The sequence below is a fragment of the Andrographis paniculata genome, unplaced genomic scaffold, assembly GCF_009805555.1.
Source record: "Andrographis paniculata isolate CXL003 unplaced genomic scaffold, ASM980555v1 Contig18END, whole genome shotgun sequence".
NCBI classification, from domain to species: domain Eukaryota; kingdom Viridiplantae; phylum Streptophyta; class Magnoliopsida; order Lamiales; family Acanthaceae; genus Andrographis; species Andrographis paniculata.
The window spans coordinates 1,137,048-1,156,462 of record NW_026137468.1 but is presented as its reverse complement, the minus strand read 5'-3'; the positions used below and the strand labels follow the sequence as shown (position 1 = coordinate 1,156,462).

Sequence of the window (19,415 nt, the reverse complement as noted above, 5' to 3'; positions counted from 1 at the left end):
CTCATTTCACTACCTCCAACTGCCTGGTAACCTCCTTCCATCAGTTCTTTGGTAATCTCCTTCCATCAGCTACTAACCACCTGGTAACCTTCTTCCGTCAGTTCCTAACCACCTGATAACCTCTTTCTATTAGCTCTCAAACGCTTCATTTGCCTTTGGACCGGGTTTCACTTGCTCTAAACTTCTTTCATTACCTCTGGACCAGATCTGCCGCTTACTCCGACTTGTTTCCATCGTATTCCTAGCCGGTCTACGGGGATGTGTCCCCAACAATCTCGAGTTAAATGGAATCTTCGGTTTTCCTCTTGTTGGCTTGTTCCATGGAGCTTTTTGAATAGAGTATAAAAGTGCATAAGCCCTCCACTAATGTTCAGTACGAAATTATTAACCCAGGGCCAACGGAAGTAGTTATCCCATGATCTGTGAAAACTGTTGCTTTCTATCTTGTGGAGGCAACCTTCCTCTACTTTGTGGAAGCACCGCAATCCAATCGAGGTAGTTGTTTTCAACTCAATGGAGGCAGCAATTTCTAACCTTATGGAAACATTATTTTGGGATGGAGGCGCCATAGTCCAAGAGCTGTTGTCCTAAGATCCATGGAGACTACTGTTTTCGGCCCTGTGGAAGCACCACAATCTACTGGAAGTTGTTGTCTTCGGCTCTATGGAGGCAGCAGTCTTTGGGTCCGAGGCTTGAAGCTCCATTGTTGTTGAGCGGCTCCGTGGCCAATGAGTCTTTTTCATATGGGGCCTCTGCCCGTACATCGTCTTTTTTGTTAGGAGTCTCCACGGTCCCTGGAGTCTCTGCCTCCGCAAATTTTGGAGCTTCCATGGCTTCTGGAACCTCTGCCTCCGCAGACTCCTTTTGGACTGGAGCCTCTACAGCCTCTGGAGTCTCTGCCTCTACAAGCTCTGGAGCTTCCATGGCTTCCGGAACCTCTGCCTCCGCAGACTCCTTTTCAATTGAAGCCTCCACAAGCTCTAGAGCTTCCATGGCTTCTAGAACCTCTGCCTCCGCAGACTCCTTTTCAACTGGAGCCTTCACAGCTTCTGGACTCTCTGCCCCCACAAGCTCTGGAGCTTCCATGGCTTCTAGAACCTCTATCTCCGCAGACTTCTTTTCAACTAGAGCCTCCACAACATCTGGAGTCTCTGCCCCTGCAATTTTTTATTTTTTTTTCATATTGAGGTGAACTTTCCGCAATCAAAGTAGCACTAGGCTTTTTTTCAAACCTTTTTTTTTTTTAAATGCCCCCTTATGCAATTTGTGATAACATCAACGTTCATTAGAGGCTTGGTCTCTTGTTGATTTGATGTCAGCGGCTGTATTCCGGCTGCCTGCTGATAGAAGGTTGGCGGCTGCATCTCTGCGGACTGCCCTCCTTGCCTTTGTGTTTCGATGATCCTCTTCCGTTGGAGATTAGCCACGTTCGGACCGTGACATCCCCATGGTGGCGTTGGCGCATTCCACATAGGTTGTCTGCTTAATCACCCTGGCTGCATCATGCCAAATGCTGAAAATTTGCTTGACCCTCGTAAAGGCTCAACACTACTCTTCAAAACTCCAACGACCAAGGGGTTCTAGCCCTCCGCAGCCTATTGGCTACAGCGCTCCGCAGGCTGTTGGTTCCAGCCTTCCGCAAAATGGTGATTCCAACCCTCTGCAGGCTGCTGGTTCAAGCGCTCCGCAGGCTGTTGGCTCCAGCCATCCGCAGGCTGTTGCTTCCAGCTTCCTGCAGGTTGTTGGTTCCAACCTGATCTTGCCTGCCCCGACCCTAAGACCTAAAGCATTGGATGTTCTGCAACAATTCAGTAGCTTTTTTCAGGCGGTACAAATGAACCCCATGTCAACCTCGACATCACTCTTCGAAAAATCTGACTTTGGTCCCACTGGGCGTACCAATTATTGGATCCTAAAATTCAAAGTTTCCAAGACCGTTCGTCGATTTGTCTGTGTGGGTTCCGGAAGTATCCAAAGAGCATGTCCGTCGTCGGATTTTGGGCGGCTCCTTCGGTCGAGCCGCGCAGCTTCGAGCCTAAACGATCGATTTCGATTTATTTAAACTAACATCTACCAAAACTCGGATAAATCTACTAGAAAGTGAATATAAAAAAAAACATGCAATTCAAATGAAAATGCATAAGACGAAACTAAAACATGACCTAAAGCGTCAGGGGTTTAAACCCATGACCTTATGATTACAAATCCAACTCCCACACTATCAGACCATCCCTTCCTGGACTAAGTTTTTATTTTACAAACATGTGATGTGTGTACTAAATATTTGTGCTACCTGACTTTCAATCTATGTTTTTTTAAAGAATTATCATCTAAAATCAACACGGTAACAGAATCGAGTGCTCATAATTACTAATAAATGAAATTTATATATTGTATGTAAATAAATAAAAATAAGAATATTTATTTTAGAATAAACAGGGAAAGTATCTAACAATTATTTATTTTAAAAGTATAAAAATATAAATGAAAATATGAATGAATAATTAATGGGATCAATATTTGGAGTTTATTTGATTGTAATTTAAAACAGACTGTAAATTTTGATTGTTATTTAAGAAAAAATATACTTTTTAAAAAAAACTATTCAGAACAAATAATAATTTGATTTTAAAATTGCAACTAAAGGTATATATATTTGAGTTTAAAAGAGAAGAAAAAAAAAATTATTATTCGATCATTGATTTTACTTTTTTTAAAAATATTATATTCAATAGTATTTTTTAATGTGTAATATCACTATACCAGTGTCTAATTACCATTTTCTTTTTCTTTTTGGTTTTTATAGTTAAAAATATATAATATTTTATAGGAACAAATAATTTATTCTTATTATTAATGTTTGAGGCCATAATCAAAGGCTACTGACCTTTTTTTTAATTTTATTTTATTATTATTACTTTTACTTTTGATAAACATAAATATTGAAATGTTTATGAAATCAAATAAACTATTTTAAAGATTTAATAATAATAAAGAAAAAATGAAGATACAAAAGTCTTGCTCGTGCATGCTATATTGAGATCAGGTGCTCCTCTATTATTAATTTTCAAGTCCTAAGTGATAAAATCATTTTTACTTTTATTTTTGTGAAGTCTTAGGGATATGTTTTACTTGTACAGAATACATAATTCTACACAATATTTTGATAATTTTCTATATGTAATATGTTAATTAAGAATAAATCTATAATATAAAATATTATAAAAGAAAAAAAAATTATAAATATTAAAATAAATGATAAATATGGACTGGAGTACAATCAAACAGGCTTTTATTTAATTTGTTAGTTTCCAATGTTTTTCAAACCTACTGTATAAAAAATTTATTATATTGTGTATATTAGTTGAATAGTATTGAATTATATTATAGAAATTATATATTTTTTTTAAAAAATCAGATATTTCATTACATGTACCAATCGATGAAATCAATCGATTTCAACTTTGTCAAAATTAGTTCATCAAGCACAAAAATTATGTGTCACTATCATATCTATACACGTATGTTTATATAAATATAAATATAAATATAATATACTAATATATATATATATATATAGAATGCATGTGGATTATTATATATTATATTATAATATATTTAATTATCAGAGGTAAAAAGCTGATGCACCTTTTGTGTTAATTAATAATTAAATGGTTTTGATTATGTTAATTCTTGACTCTAAAGATTGAAGAAGTTCTAGACATTGATCATATTCATTTAGGGCTCGTTGGGTGGTAGGAATTTGAATTTGATGGTACATTTTAAATAAATAAATTTGAATTATTTTAAATTTAAAATATTTTATAATTATAATTCATCGTTTACTTGTAAAAAATATTTAAAATGATGCAATGTGAAGAGTATTTGAAATAATTAAGAAAATAATTTTTATTTTTAAACTAACTATGAGATTTGATATTCATCACATATTATCAAAATTAAATTCATGTAATTCCATAAGGGTGTGTTTGTTTGAGGGTTTGGATTTTGAGTTGAGATTTGAATAGTAACAATTTTGAATTTGAATAGTTGTATGATGTGATATAAATAGGTGTTGATGTGATGTTTTGAATGTAAAATTGATTTTTATGATAATATAAAAAATGAAAAATAGGTATTTGATTTGATGTTTTTGGGGGAAAAAAATAGGATGAATAGTGAAAATTCAAACAAATCCCTCAAACAAACACACAGCTTTATATATTTTTACTATTTTTATTTATTACATTCAAATGTATATATTTACTATTACATGTTTAAAAAAAATTATTTTTATATAAATTACAAATATATTATTAAAAACATGTCATTGTTTATTTGTTAATATTACTAGTTAATATTATAGAAAATATATATTTAACAAAATATGATATTCAAACAATTATTCAATTTCTTTTTTTAGAAAATAAAAAATAAACGACTAACTAAAACCCTTATATAAAATTAATAACTTGTCTAGAAGTTCTTGTTATAAAATTTGTTATTTTTAAAATAAATGGCTTTACTTATTATAATAATTGACAGCGGCATCTAATTATATTTAATCAGTACAGTAAAATAAATAAATTTACTTATAACCAATTAATTTTATTTATTCGTAATTTCTATATATTTTTATAATAATTGATATTTTAAAATAAAATATAATTATGAACGTAATAAAAAGGCAATTTAGTTATAATTTAATGTAGCATGAATTATTAACAAATAAAGTCATGTTAAGAAGGAAAAAGACAAGAGATAGATTTAATAATAATAATAATAATAAATAAAAATAAAAAGGACAGCCCAAATGGAGGTGCGGTAAAGTGGTTCCCACATAGCTGAGCCATTCTCTTACGAATTCACGCGTTAATGATAGCGTGAAATACACGTGTTGGAAGTGTGTCATGGAATCCGGTGACTAGGGTTGATATAATTGGTTTGTGTATTCACGCTCGCATCCGTGGATTCTTAAGGTGTGTTTGTCTGAGGTTTAGATTTTAATCTGAGATTTGAATATTAAAATTTTTTAATTTAAATAATTATATAATATGAAATAAGTATGTATTAATATGATATTTTAAATATAAAATTAATTTTTACTATAATATAAAAAATAAAAAATAAATATTTAATTTGATATTTTAAAAAAAAAATAAAATAAATAGTGTATTTAAAATCTATTCCTCCAAACAAACACACCCTTAAACTATTTAAATAATGATATCATCCAAGTTAATTTTTATTTTATTTTTTATTATCGTTAAAATTTATTTTTATTTATTCTTCAAAGTTAAAAAAAATATTAATATATATTTTTTATTACATAGGTAGAAAATTTTAGTTATTTTTACTTTTTCTAAAAAAAATTATGTTTGATTAATTGACCACATAATTGAAATTTTTTAAATATATATATATATATACATATATATTCCTTCCCATTTTAAAAATATATATTAGTTGAAACTCCGACGTTTTCAAAATTTGTCTGCTACATATAATTTGTCACTTGTAGTTGTCGAACATTGTTTGCATACTATTAAATTCTATCAAAAATTTACTGAAAACACAATATAAAGGTAGCGACGATGAATTCTCACATTATTAAAAATATATATATATATATAAGAATTTGTTTTTTTTATGTTCTAAATATATACATAAGTTTAAGAGTGATGCAGATTAAATAATTTTAAAAAATATTTATAAAATTAATTATAATATGATATAAATAATTACTGTATAACTTATATCAATTTAATTAAAATTATAAATTATAAATTTAAAATTATATATATTTAAAAAAAATGTAACAAAATATAGCAAGGACCAAAACAATAAAATTGGATAAAGAATGTACAATAGCGTGAGTAAAAATTTTCAGTTTACTAGTTTAGTCCATAAAGTTCTAATGAATATATTTTATCAGTCTTATAACAAGGTATTTATTTGAATTTTTTTTTTTTCAAAATAGAATGTTTAATATTTATATACTTATCCGTAATATGAATTATATTTTTTAAATTCGGTGTCTAATTCAGATAAGACTATAATTTTGGGACAAATAAAGTATAATATATAACATAATATATAATTTAGAGAGAGACAAATATACTTCTATAAAACATACTTCTCTAAAGTAAGATATATTTTTTATAGAATACCAAATATATTTTTATTGAACACCTTTTTATCCATAAAAATTATGTTATTATTATTTTTTATTATTCTTTAAATTTATATTTAATTCATTTATATTAAATAATTTATTTTTTTTATTTTAATAAATAATACTCCTCCGTAATTTGGGTTGTGTTTGACACTAGATTTAAGAAATATTGATATTATATTAATATTGGGTAAAAAATATGACTAAAAGATTTTTTTGTCCTTGTGAGTGTATTAGTATAAAAAATAATGAAACGAGACTATCATGTTTGGCACTGACAAAAATAGTAAATAAGACTTTATTATTATTTTTATTTATTCAATAAATTGATCATAATATGTATTTTTTTTTTTTACTTAAGGTATGTTTGTTTGGAAGTTTGAATTTTGAGTTAGAATTTGAATAGTTGTACAATGTGATATAAATAAATGTTGATATGATATTTTAAATACAAAATTTATTTTTAAGTATAATATAAAAAATAAAAAATAAATATTTAATTTGATATTTAAAAAAAATAAAATAAATAGATATTTAAAATCCAATCCCCAAACAAACACGTTACTTTTTAGTATATATATAATCAAATAAATTTACATAAATTTCCACGATAGAAGGAATATATATATATATAAATAATTTCCACATTATTGTAGTGAGAGAGAGAGAGAGGCTTGAATCGCTGCTGCTGGCTTTCCCTAGTTTGTTTTAGTGGCTACATCTCTCTTTTCTCTCTCTCTCGTAGTATTTGGTTTTCCCCTTTTCTTCTTCTTTCTCCTTTTCCCTCTTCCAAGAACCTTCTCCCAATCCCTATTTCTCTTTCTCTCTCTCCTCCATGGATTCATTCATTTCTTTTTCTTCTATCAGATTTTCCATTCTTTCTGGAATATAATCAATCAATCTTCATTTCCTTCTACGATTCATTTCAATTTTCAAATTCCACATTCACACCATCCCCAATTTTGATTTCCATTTCACGCCGCCACCACTGCGCGATTTGATTAATTCACTCTTGCTGCTGCTGCAGCTGATTTCTTCCTCGAATCTCAGATTCCGCTGTTATCAACCAGTTATGAGGCCACTCCAACCGCCGCTGGCCGCCGGATCCGCCACGAATCGCACGAATCGTCAACGCCGACGTCCCGACCTAACCCTACCCCTCCCCCACCGCGACCCCACCCTGGCCGTCCCCCTACCTCTACCGCCGAGCTCCGCCCCTTCCTCCTCCTCTTCATCCTCCTCCCTCCAATTAGAATACTCCGATCTGGAGCGCGTGAGCCGCATCGGGAGCGGCGCCGGCGGTACTGTCTACAAAGTCCTCCACCGCCCCACCGGCAAAATTTACGCTTTAAAAGTGATCTACGGAAACCACGAGGACGCAGTCCGCAATCAGATGCGCCGCGAAATCCAAATACTCGGCGACGTCGACAACCCTAACGTCGTCAGATGCCACAGCCTCATCGATCACAATGGCGAAATTCAAGTCCTCCTCGAGTACATGGACAAAGGATCCCTCGAAAGCATCCACATCCCTCAGGAGCCATCCCTATCCGACGTGGCAAGACAAATTCTCTGCGGCCTCTCCTACCTCCACAAAAGGAAGATCGTCCATCGTGACATCAAGCCCTCAAATTTGCTGATTAATTCCCGAGGGGTTGTCAAAATTGCAGATTTTGGAGTATCTCGTGTTCTAGCTCAAACAATGGATCCTTGCAATTCATCAGTGGGTACAATAGCCTACATGAGTCCAGAAAGGATCAACACAGATCTAAACCATGGTCAATACGATGGTTATGCAGGGGATATCTGGAGTTTGGGAGTCAGCATTCTTGAATTCTACTTAGGGAAGTTTCCATTTTCTGTAGGACGCCAAGGTGATTGGGCAAGCCTTATGTGTGCAATCTGTATGTCGAAGCCGCCCGAGGCACCGGCCACGGCGAGCCGGGAGTTTAGGGATTTCATAGCTTGCTGTCTTCAAAGGGATCCGCCGCGGCGATGGACTGCGCCACAGCTGCTGAGGCACCCATTTATTATGCAGTATGCTTCGCCGGGGAGTAACGGGAGCGGGAGCCATCAGGTTCATCAGCCTCACCAGCTGTTACCTCCACCTCCCCGGCCGCAGTTTTTGTGATTGTTAGTTTATATTTGGTTTTTCCGAATTAAATTTTTGTTTCTTTGCTTATCTTGTCTTTTTAAAAACTTGTTGGTTGGATGGAGGTTGAATTGTGAAACTTGTTTGCCATTGCTACATTGGGATGTTCTTTAGGGAAAAACCGAAAGGGAAAAAAAAGGGATTGATGAATTGGCAAGGGAAGGGGAAGAAGTTGGATTAAAGAATGATGGAAGGTTTTGGCAGGCTGTTGAATTCTCTATGGGAGGTATTTGTGAAGCAAAATCTATCTTGAATGTAATGGTAAGTTGATGATGATGATGATGATGACAATGTGGAAATGAATGGGAATCTATTTTTATTGAATCATTTAGTGTTTTTGTTATTATGTCGAATGATTCTAATGTTGATTTGGTGGAGATTTAGGAGTGTATGAAATGAATAAACAGGTAGGTTGGATTCACCTTACATTGGTTGCACCTTATTGGTATTATTGTTGTTATTATTACTGTGCTTTGAACAAATAGTGATCCAAAAAAGAGAAGGATCCCTTGTGGACATATTCCCTTTGCCTGCCTCATGAAGGATCTTTTTTTCTTTTGATGACTACATTATTGAGATTAATTGAATATGAAAGAACCTAGTTCTTTCTTGGATATTGGAATGGTTTCTTTCTTTCTTTCTACCATGGTTTATCTCCATAAGTAGTTTGCTTACTTTTGAGGCTAGATTTGATTGATAGCAGGTTATGATGATGAGCTTGGTTGAGCAATATTTGGTTGGGTTCTTTTACAAGATGTGTGTAAGCTAATTTGGGGGAAAAAAGTGTGGTTCTTTCTCTTTTGTTGCTTTATGGAAGTACATGCCAATAATGAAGCCAAGAAACCAAAAGACATGTTTTCATGGAGACATGTGGTTGCATTTGTTGCCCTTAACTTTTATTTATTTTTCTTTCTTTTTTAAATTTCCCAGAATGTTGAGTAGCTGTCCATGTGTGCTTTTTTTACATGTTACTTTATGTAGGAAATAATGGATCATACACTGCACCAGTTCAGTGCTGCTATTTAATTTAATTTTTTTTTTCTTTTTGATTTGGCTGTTGTGAGGAGGAGAAGGATGGGTGTTTCTGTTTCTGTTTCTGCTTTGAGGTGGTTTTCTAGGTTGGTGTAGTGCCCCTAGATTTGGAATGTGCAAGTATTTTTTTGTATGTATCTATATTTTTATACATCTATTTTTATATTTATTAATGGCGATCATAGATATTTATGCAGAGCACTAAGACATATTTTTATAATTCCAGTTTAAAAAAAAAGCCTGTAACTTTTATTTAAAGAGTACAATGGTATGTATTAAAAATTAATGCTATTTGAATGTTTACTTTGTATTTTTGAGAAAAATCAGCACTGTGGTTGACATTTAAGGTGTGAAGAAGCACTGTAAGTGAAGTGTTTATTAACGGTGCCTTGATTGTTGACACCCTATCCATTTTCTTACATGGAGTTTTTCTTTTTCTTGTCTATTAGGGAAGAGAGGGCTGTTTCTTGGGGGGTTTCCAAGATTTGTTCTTTTTTCTTGTTTGGAGTTTGCTTTTGGATGTGTGTTCTTTTTTGCCTTTTTATGAGATTGTAATCTTTTGTGGAGATTTTTCGTATAATAGGTAGAGTTGTTAACAAGCCGAATCGAGCCAAATTAAGTGTTCGTTAATGTCGCGAACAAGGTTCGTGTTCGTTCATTAAGCTTTCGAGCTCGGCTTGTTAAGAATTTTTATTGTTTGAACTCGTGTTCGATTAAGTTCGTTCGAGTTCGTTTGTCTTATTTTTTTAAAAATTTATGTATAAATTATAAAGGAAATTTAAAATTATTTTATTTATATATTTTAAATCAATATTTTATTAATTTATAAATTATAATTTTATATGTATATATAATATTTATAATAAATATATTATTTAAACAAATATTCGCGAACAAAGCTCGAGTTCGTTCGTTAACCAAACGAGTCTGTTTATGTTGTTCGGCTCGACTCGTTAACGTTTGCGAACGAGCTTTAATCGAGCCAAATTCACGAACTGTTCGGCTCACTCTAATAATGGGTTAGTGAGAAAATATGTATTTTGTTATTATTATTATTATTATTTTAATAACTTGCGAAAATATGTATTTTTATTAACATTAAAAAAAAACCACAAACCATGCTTGTTGGATCTGCAAAATAAAGGGGTCACATACTTTTGCCCAGGTTTGAGCCCAATAAGGAAATTATATTAGTTGTCTTTGTATCATTGTATGTATACTCTTAAAATTAAATAAATAAAAACTGTTAATGTATAAATATATATATATTTATTTATTTATTTATTAAAGATAAACATTAAAACTACACGGAAGGAAGCCAAGCTACTCTTTAGTATTATTATTATTATTATTATTATTATTATTATAAATAAATTAATTAATGTATATAAATATAAAGGTTGTGTTTGTTTGAATTTTTACAATTTTAATTATTAAATTTATTTGTTCACTATTTAAAATTTAAACCCAAGCTACCAAAGAAATACACCCAAAGACTTTTCCTTATCTTCGCATAAACAAATGTGTTATTTTTGTGCGTTCATTTATGTTTTGGTTTTACAAAATTTAAATATAAAAATAAATAACTATATAAAAAAGTAAAATATATATATATATATTTTTAAAAAAACCTTGTTTGGATATGCTTTAAACTATTTTTTAAAATAAATTAATTCAGTTGAATACTTAAGTACAACTTTAATATATTATTTATAACAAATTAAGTATTTAATTGCATTTATTTTTCTTTGAAAATAACTAGAAAACTTATTTTACATTAAAATGAACAGTATAACAAATTAATATATTATATATAATAAATTAAATATTTAATTGCATTTATTTTTTTTTTGAAAAAATAACTAGGAAACTTATTTTACCTTAAAATAATGATAGCAAGTCCATGATTTGTTTGTTTGTTTTTGTTTTTGGTTTTTTTTTTTAATTAAAAAAAAAAGTATATATACAATTATTAAATTTTTATTACTTTTAATAAAAATATACTAATTTTTTATAAAATTATTTTCAAATTAGAAACTCAAATCCAAACTAAAATCAAAACCAAACCAATCCTGAGGTACCTGTATTTGGATCAGCCAATTTCCGTTTATTATAAAACAGGTCCCCGTAATGGATGACCTGGTGGTGTAGGAATTGAACGTATGACCATGAGATCATGGATCGACGCCTCAGGTCACGGACCTAATTTGCAGTTATTAAGTTCGATCGGACGCTTACCAAATGCTACGGTGAGCAACCGCCTGTAGGTTTAAATCGATCTATTGGTGAGAGAAACAAGAAAAAAAAGGAAGAAAAATAACAAACAAATCGATGCCGAAATGTGAATTAACATGCCGACAATACCCCTATAATAGTTGGACTTCAATTTTTTTGGAATCAATTTATTTTTTCTTAGAGTGGAAAATTATTGCCACACATGTGTGGCATATATGGTTTGAACTTTGATAGTTTTTTCTACAATGTTCCACTAGGGTGTGTTTGTTTGGGGTTTGGATTTTGGATTAGAATTTGAATAGTAAAAATATTGAATTTGAATAGTTGTACAATGTGATATAAATAGGTATTGATGTGATGTTTTGAATGTAAAATTGATTTTTAGTATAATATAAAAAATAAAAACTAGATATTTGATTTGATATTTTTGAGGAAAAAAAAATTTGATGAATAGTTGAATTTAAATCAAATCCTCGGAACAAACACACAAGTTTGCTTTAAGATATCTTTAGTAGCACAGACTCTGTTAGTAAATATTTCATCCTTCCACAATAAATATTTTAGTATATTCAAATCAATTTTTATTTTTATTTTTTTCTAAATATCTCTCAATTAAATATAAAAATATCACTACTTTTTACTTTTTGAAATAAAATAGACATTATATAAAATATTAATTTATCATTAAACATTTATTTTATTTTAAAAAATATTTCATTAAATACTTAACTTTTAATCTATATTTTTTTCCTAAATAATTCAATACCAGTAATTAATTATAATAAAACTAGTGTTTGAATCAACCAATCTGATCAAATATATATATAAAAATAAAAACAAGTCTTTAATCCGATTTCATTAATGGCTGCGACAAATCGCAGCCCCACAGATCGTCACATAATTCACTCTCCATTTCTTCAACTGATCCATAAATGCATAAACTAATTAAAACTAGAAGATCTATAAATATCGTATTCTTAAGAGGGGAATTATTTAAATACTACTATACCTATACCAAGTGCTGCTTCTTGGAAACTTCCTCTAATCCAAGACACCTGTTTTCTCTCTTTCTCCATTGCGAAATCAGACAACACACTCACACCCAATTTTCAATTCTTGAGGTTCTCTCTCTCTCTCTACCCTTTCTCTCTCCTGCCCATTTCTACCTTAAACTTTGCATGTTTGATTTCCACCCTTGAAGCAACAATTTTGGAGTTTGTGGGTACAGTTGGTTTGGGATCAGTTCAATTGTAATAAGAAGGGGTTTCTAATTCTTCTATTTTTTGGGGTAAGTGAAAGAGCCCATTTGGTTTTTAGGGCAGTTGTGATTTGTAAGAATCTTGATCTGGGATTTGGGTTTGTGGGTTTTGTTTGTTTGGTTGTGTTTCTAATAGGGTTTGTGGTTTTATAAGTTCTTGTTGTGTAGAAAAGATTACTATCCTGTTGCTTTTGTGTTATAGTTTGACCAGGAGGAGGATTGGTGTGGAAAATGCTGAGAATTTACAGCATAGGATTTGTTTGTTGGGATCATTAATTGTTGGGCAAAATCTTGATTTTAATTTTCTGTTGCATTGGGAATTGGTTTGGGCAGATTCCCATCTCTGTTTTGAGGTGTGTTTGGTTGTGGCATGAGATGAGATGAGATGAGATGATTTGGATTTGAATTTCTTTGATTGGAGAGTAGGTGTTTGAATCTATGTTTTGATATTAATAAATAGAAACACAAACAAACACATCCTAGAAAGTTGCAAAGTTAAAGATTTGGTTTGCTTCTTGGTTGATGTTGTGGTGAGAACTTAAAACTTATATATTGTTTGCATTGATTGCAGATTTGTGTGTATTGTCTGCCTTCACATGTTATTACATTGAGGTATGCAATAAGTCGATTCGGCTTAAAACTTATTCTTTTGGGGACTGAATTTTGTATACTGTAAGATTCTTGTTTTTGTCTTACAGGCATTTTGTATTATTGTGTTCTAAAGATGGGATCTGCGGACGAAAAGTTAGGTCTTGATTCGGACGAGGAGACACCACTAAGTGCATCTCATCCGAAAACTAAAATGCAGCCAATGAGCTGCGAGACATCTCATATTTTAGCTCATCCCAAGTTTTCCGCTTCGTGGGTCTTACGAAAGGTTCATAGAATCAGTATATTAAGGAGCGTATACATTGTCTTGCTTAAGGCAAAGATCAACGTATTGCTTCCTTTCGGTCCACTTGCAATAACACTACACTATCTTACTAGGAAACAGGTATGATGATCAGACACAACCCTGTTATGTTAGAATACCGGGCTATGATAATAATATCTTACTGAACCTTTTTTGAACTGATGGGGTGAACTCTAGGGATGGGTCTTTTTCTTTAGCTTACTCGGTATAACTCCTCTAGCCGAGCGCCTTGGTTATGCAACCGAGTAAGTTCTTACTACATGGTTTCAATATAATTTGCTTAAAACACGATAATATTTACGACGATTATGTATGTTTGTTCTGCAGGCAACTTGCGTGGTATACGGGGCCGACAGGTATATTATTCCTTAATTATTTCCCCCTTTGTGTTTTTTGAGGATTTGCACTACAAATAAGTATTTAATTAGCTACAATATTTTTAACTACAAAATGTCAATTAGTAACAAAAATTAGTTTTATCACTAATTATGTACTACGAAATTAATTTCGTCGCTATAATTTTTTTGCTAGAAAATTATACTCCCTTTGTCCCACTCCAAAGGGACCTTTTGAGGTTTCGTAATAAATTAAGAAATAATAATATTTTATTGGTCAATGGAAATGTGTAAGAAATTTTGACATTTTTGTCCTTTGACTTTATTTATAAAATAAGTGTGTGTAATAGTATGTTTGTAATTTAGGTACAAGTTAAGGGTATTTTGGTATTAATGTATGACTACTTTTACTAAAATACAAAAGTGATACCGTGGAGTGGGACAGACGAAAATAATAAAAAATGGTAATTTAAGTTGAGACGGAAGGATGGAGTATTATTATACCAAAACAATTTTAGCTACAAAAATATTTTTCATAGCTAAAATCTTTTAGCTAAAAAAATCACACATATTTTATTCCTAAAATTCTTTTGTTATGAATTTGAATTTTATAGTAAAAGAGCTATAGCTACGAAATCATATTTTCGTAACTATATCTCCTTAACTTTCATGAAAAAAAAACTATATCGAATGTTTATGGAAAAGTGTTTCATTTCGAATAACAGTCGGTGGCCTTCTAAACGCCACATTCGGAAATGCGACGGAGATGATAATTTCTATGTATGCGTTGAAGAACAATATGATTCCGGTTGTTAAGCAATCATTGCTTGGATCAATCTTATCGAATATGCTTTTGGTGCTCGGGTGTGCCTTCTTCTGTGGTGGGGTGGTTCATCGTCGGAAAGTCCAGTACTTCAATAAGGTGGTTGATCTAATCATATACTAACCTACTTTGAACTTTTAAGCGCGTAACTCACTCGACTATGGTGACTATGGTGAGGAACCTAATGGCAACTAACTGCTGGAAAATATTCAGGCCACGGCGCTTGTGAACTCCGGGCTGCTGCTAATGGCTGTTATGGGATTGTTATTTCCGGCAGTTCTGCACTTCACTCATACGGAAGTACACAAGAACCAGTCGGAGATTGCTCTTTCACGAGTTAGCAGCTGTATAATGCTGGTAGCTTACGCTAGCTATCTTTTCTTTCAGCTTAAGAGCCAGCAGAATCTGTATAGTCATCTAGATGAGGTGGGTGTAACCTATATAACATTTTATAGCCAAAATTGCACAAAACTTACCAGTGGTTTCACGAAATTGCTTAAATCCCCAATACTTTCAAAACTACGTCAGACTGTCTTATAGTTTTGGTTTCATAAACTCCGCATTTAACCCTGCGGCCGTCCATATTCAACTGTGTTTGACCTGCATGCTCTTGTAATCTCAATTTTTAAACTCTTAAAATTACAAATATACTTATTTTTCTTATATTTAGTTTCCAGGAACAGTAAATATATTCAGAAATAGTTTCTTTCCTCTAGTTCTAATTTCTTTTACTGTTTCTAGAGGTGAAATATAAAAGGAACGAATATTTGTAATATTAGGAGTTTAAAAATGAAGATTCTGAAATTTATTCGTAATTTGGACGTGTGTAGGTCAAATACTCTTAATAAGAACGTCCGAAGGAATTAGACGCATAGTTTATGAATCATGAAGGAGTTTTACGCAATTTTGGAAGTATGGAGATTTAGCACAATTTCGTAAAACTACATGTGGATTTTGTACAGTTTTGCCCATTATATATATATATATATATCTCCGTGTGTATTGCACTAGGCAGCCAATAATTTAACAGTCTGGTTTCTGTAGGCAACAGATAATAGTACAGACGATTGTGATGAAGAAGAGGTTCCCGAGATTAATCAATGGGAAGCTATAGCATGGCTTGCTATTATAACTTTGTGGATATCTATTTTGTCTGGATACCTTGTTGATGCTATACAGGTACGCTACCGTGATGTCTTAATTAAGGAAATAAGCGAAAGAACAGAAGGGGCTACGAAAGTAGACAAGACTCGATGGCATCAATGAAAAGTTCTTATTTCATTTTTTTGTTGTTGACTTGTTCAGGGAGCTTCTGATTCGATGAAAATGCCCGTTGCCTTTATAAGTGTTATTTTGCTTCCAATCGTGGGCAATGCTGCGGAGCATGCAAGTGCTATAATGTTTGCAATGAAAGATAAGCTTGTATGTGCCATATGCCTTGTAATAACAGAAAAAATCGATGCTTTTTACCATTTGTGTTTTCGAGTCATTTTTGCTCTTTCTGTGCAGGATATCACTCTTGGGGTTGCAATTGGATCATCTACTCAGATATCCATGTTTTTGGTAAGACCTTTTAATCCTAGACCTAGCTTTCAAGGGATTATACAATTATACATTTCGAAACTTACAGATTCCATTTATTTTACGGGCAGATTCCATTTTGTGTAATAGTCGGTTGGATCATGGGGAAGCCCATGGATTTGAATTTCCAATTGTTCGAAACTGCTACATTATTTATCACAGTGTTGGTGGTGGCATTTATGCTTCAGGTTCGTACTCCCATTCTTCTATACCTTGGATTTGGTAGTTTTCACTATAAAGACTCTTAGGATTGTTCTTTTGTGGGTTTTACCACATATTTTTACTATTCAAATTCCTTTTTTCCTCGAAAATATCACATCAAATAATTATTTTTCTTTTTTTATATTATACTACAACTTTATTTTACATTCAAAACATCATATCAACCTTTATTTATATCACATCAAACAACTATTAAAAAATTCAAACCCAAAAACTAAAACCCACAACAAACAAACACTCCCTTACTGTTATTTATGTTAATGCAGGAAGGACAATCGAACTATTTTAAAGGTTTGATGCTCACTCTGTGCTATCTAATTGTGGCCGCTAGTTTCTTTGTGCATGAAAATCCATCGCCAGGTGAGTCTTGAATATTTATATGTAGAGTGAATGAACTTGGGAGGGGACTAATGTTACTGTCTAAACTTGCGTAGATGATGATTGAGGACATGTAAGAAGCTGACGGCTTATCTATAGTTTTTCCGATTGGCATTGGCCATATGTTGGGATGTGGGGTTCGTTGGCAGAAGAGCCTTTTCTTGGTTGATATCTGTTAACAAGAACTTATGGTTTCATAAGTTTCATGTATCTGTGTATCATTATATCGAAACCAGGTCCCAATGAAAGCTTAAAGAAAGCTGATTTTTGGTTCTTTGTAGCAATCAAGTATTTGTAATCTCAAGATAAGTTGAAATCAGCTCGAATTACCTACTTCATATTTGTCTTTGTTTCTTTTGCAAGATCGAGCTGAGGGGTCTTATCAAGTCCATTAAATCTCTACATTAGAGTTGGGATGATGGTTTATATGTAACAGACATTGACAAGAAGCTTAGGCCTCTGTATCACTATTTCTATAATGATTCTTGATAGTGTGTGAGATCATGGTTTTACTGTAATCCACAGGTAATAGTAAAGATAGCAATAATACATGAGAATTCAGACAAGAACCTTTTGAGATTCATTGTATGTGTTTGAAGCTGTTAAAGAGGATTTGCTTTGAGGTATCAAGAAGGGTGATTCTGTGTTCCTGAAAAGCTTAAATATTAAATATGTGCGGTGTCAATTTGATGATATATTGACTGTACTATATCTTTTAGGGTTTCTTGTTAATTTGATTATTTTCAGAATCCAAAAACATCATCAACTAAACACACAATTTTTTCCTTATTTCAATCTGGCTGGGGATGGGCATCGATTCGTAATTTGACTTTTAGATGCAATTAGTGTCACTCTATTGATAACTGACATGGTTGTGCTCTATTGGCCCACCACTTTTAGGCAATATCTAGAGCAAATATTCAGTGATCCCATCAAAATGTTTTCTACACAGAGTGGATTATATTCTCATATTGGAAAAAATGTTTTTGATTGTCATTTTCAACTATTGTTATTCTTTTAATTTAATAGTGATTAGATAATATAGGTTTAATAATGTTGAATTGTATTTAAAATTAAAAAATAAAATATATTGCAACATTTGGAAAAAGCTCCTTTCGAGACAAGGTGTTGGGCAACAAATACTAACCTTCTTAATGATAATGATGACTCATTTTGCAATTTTATCAAGTATTATTGATCATTTTGTTTTCCATATGTGTTCTCTTTATCACATTTTATCAAATTTATACAATTTATTAAAATTTTCTCCTCAAAAAATTATCAAATTAAACATTTTTTTTTAAAAGAAATAATCTATATTATACTAAAAATTAATTTTACATTCAAAATATCACATAAACCCTGTCTATATCACATCGTATAACTATTCTAATTCAAAATTTTTACTATTTTAATTTCAACAAAAATAATTAAAACCACCAAACAAATACACCAGCGGATTCAAAGCCATATAATAAACCTTCAATGCCATGACATCTACAATTGTGATTCATAATATAAACTTATGTTCTGTTTCTTTATAGTTGTTTTTTTTAACCATATAGTTGTGTTATAGCCTTATTACTCTCTCTACCCTTCTACCGTCTTAACTACAGAGGCTAGCACACTAATCCTAAATGATTTATAGTGTTATCTTAATAGGGAAAAAGTGGATTTTAATCCTAAAAATAGTCTTCAATTTTCTTCATTGTTTTGTGAATTATTGTACCAAAGCCATGACTATTATTTCAATCAAAATGAGAGAGAACATATGCAACCATAGCGTGGGGGCCGTGCCCTTAGTACTTGGTCTCACTAGTTTCTATATATTCATGACTCATGACTACGAATAATACGCTCGTACATACTTTTGTCAGTATACAATAAATCTATTTTGTTGAATTAGGAGTAATATCTATTGAATGATTTTTGTCCGGTAAATAATGATTTGTGGTACGAAGTGAACTTGTAACTGTATCCAAAAGACAATTGTGGGTAGTAATTTTTTTATTAGTTATTGAAAATTATAAAAATATTTATTTTTATTATTTTTTCTTACGTACTTTAATGTATCAATAATATTTTGTTAAAGCTAACAAATCATTCTTGTTGATTTTAGATAGGACGCTCCTAATCCTAAACTTCTACTATATTCCATACATACTAAATCAATTATCATCATAAACTCAATCAAAATTTCAAAAGATTATATATATATATGTAAACAAAACACCTTTGAAAATGTTATTATTGAGAATAATAATACCTACACTACACTAAATTATTACTGAATATATATTTTCTTAATATC

At 31.7% G+C, this 19,415-nt stretch overlaps 3 protein-coding genes across 6 annotated transcripts; 2 read left to right on the top strand and 1 right to left on the bottom strand.

The window, feature by feature from the left end:
- Positions 1-636: 636 nt before the first annotated feature.
- On the bottom strand, positions 637-1,472 carry LOC127239284 (uncharacterized). The gene is made up of 2 exons (XM_051257366.1): positions 1,262-1,472; positions 637-1,157 (listed from the first exon to the last, which is right to left on the bottom strand). Exons 1-2 carry the CDS (start codon positions 1,470-1,472, stop codon positions 637-639), a joined length of 732 nt encoding a protein of 243 aa, XP_051113323.1.
- A 5,361-nt stretch (positions 1,473-6,833) lies between these two features.
- Positions 6,834-8,651, top strand: LOC127241136 (mitogen-activated protein kinase kinase 5). The gene has a single exon (XM_051260053.1). It carries the CDS (start codon positions 7,248-7,250, stop codon positions 8,304-8,306), a length of 1,059 nt encoding a protein of 352 aa, XP_051116010.1. The 5' UTR covers positions 6,834-7,247; the 3' UTR covers positions 8,307-8,651.
- A 3,956-nt stretch (positions 8,652-12,607) lies between these two features.
- Positions 12,608-17,603, top strand: LOC127266686 (vacuolar cation/proton exchanger 3-like). 4 transcript variants are annotated; one of them, XM_051297060.1, is made up of 13 exons: positions 12,608-12,715; positions 13,424-13,464; positions 13,577-13,846; positions 13,943-14,010; positions 14,093-14,121; positions 14,826-15,022; positions 15,137-15,349; positions 15,968-16,102; positions 16,229-16,345; positions 16,433-16,486; positions 16,576-16,692; positions 16,993-17,086; positions 17,161-17,603. In XM_051297060.1, the coding sequence occupies exons 3-13, from the start codon at positions 13,577-13,579 to the stop codon at positions 17,169-17,171; spliced, it is 1,305 nt and encodes a 434-aa protein (XP_051153017.1). In that variant the 5' UTR covers positions 12,608-12,715; positions 13,424-13,464; the 3' UTR covers positions 17,172-17,603. The 4 variants fall into 4 exon arrangements, with proteins under 4 accessions (XP_051153017.1, XP_051153008.1, XP_051153000.1 ...); XM_051297051.1 differs by having other exon boundaries at positions 12,609-12,715; positions 13,551-13,846; XM_051297043.1 differs by having other exon boundaries at positions 12,613-12,882.
- Positions 17,604-19,415: the final 1,812 nt, after the last annotated feature.

Coding starts and splice junctions, on each gene's coding strand:
- LOC127239284 (XM_051257366.1), bottom strand. CDS start 1,472: ATGTGGAATGCGCCAACGCCACCATGGGGATGTCACGGTCCGAACGTG. Junction 1,158..1,261: donor CGTTGATGTTATCACAAATT/GCATAAGGGGGC, acceptor AAAAAATTGCAG/GGGCAGAGACTCCAGATGTT.
- LOC127241136 (XM_051260053.1), top strand. CDS start 7,248: ATGAGGCCACTCCAACCGCCGCTGGCCGCCGGATCCGCCACGAATCGC.
- LOC127266686 (XM_051297060.1), top strand. CDS start 13,577: ATGGGATCTGCGGACGAAAAGTTAGGTCTTGATTCGGACGAGGAGACA. Junction 13,847..13,942: donor ACTATCTTACTAGGAAACAG/GTATGATGATCA, acceptor GGTGAACTCTAG/GGATGGGTCTTTTTCTTTAG. Junction 14,011..14,092: donor CGCCTTGGTTATGCAACCGA/GTAAGTTCTTAC, acceptor TTTGTTCTGCAG/GCAACTTGCGTGGTATACGG.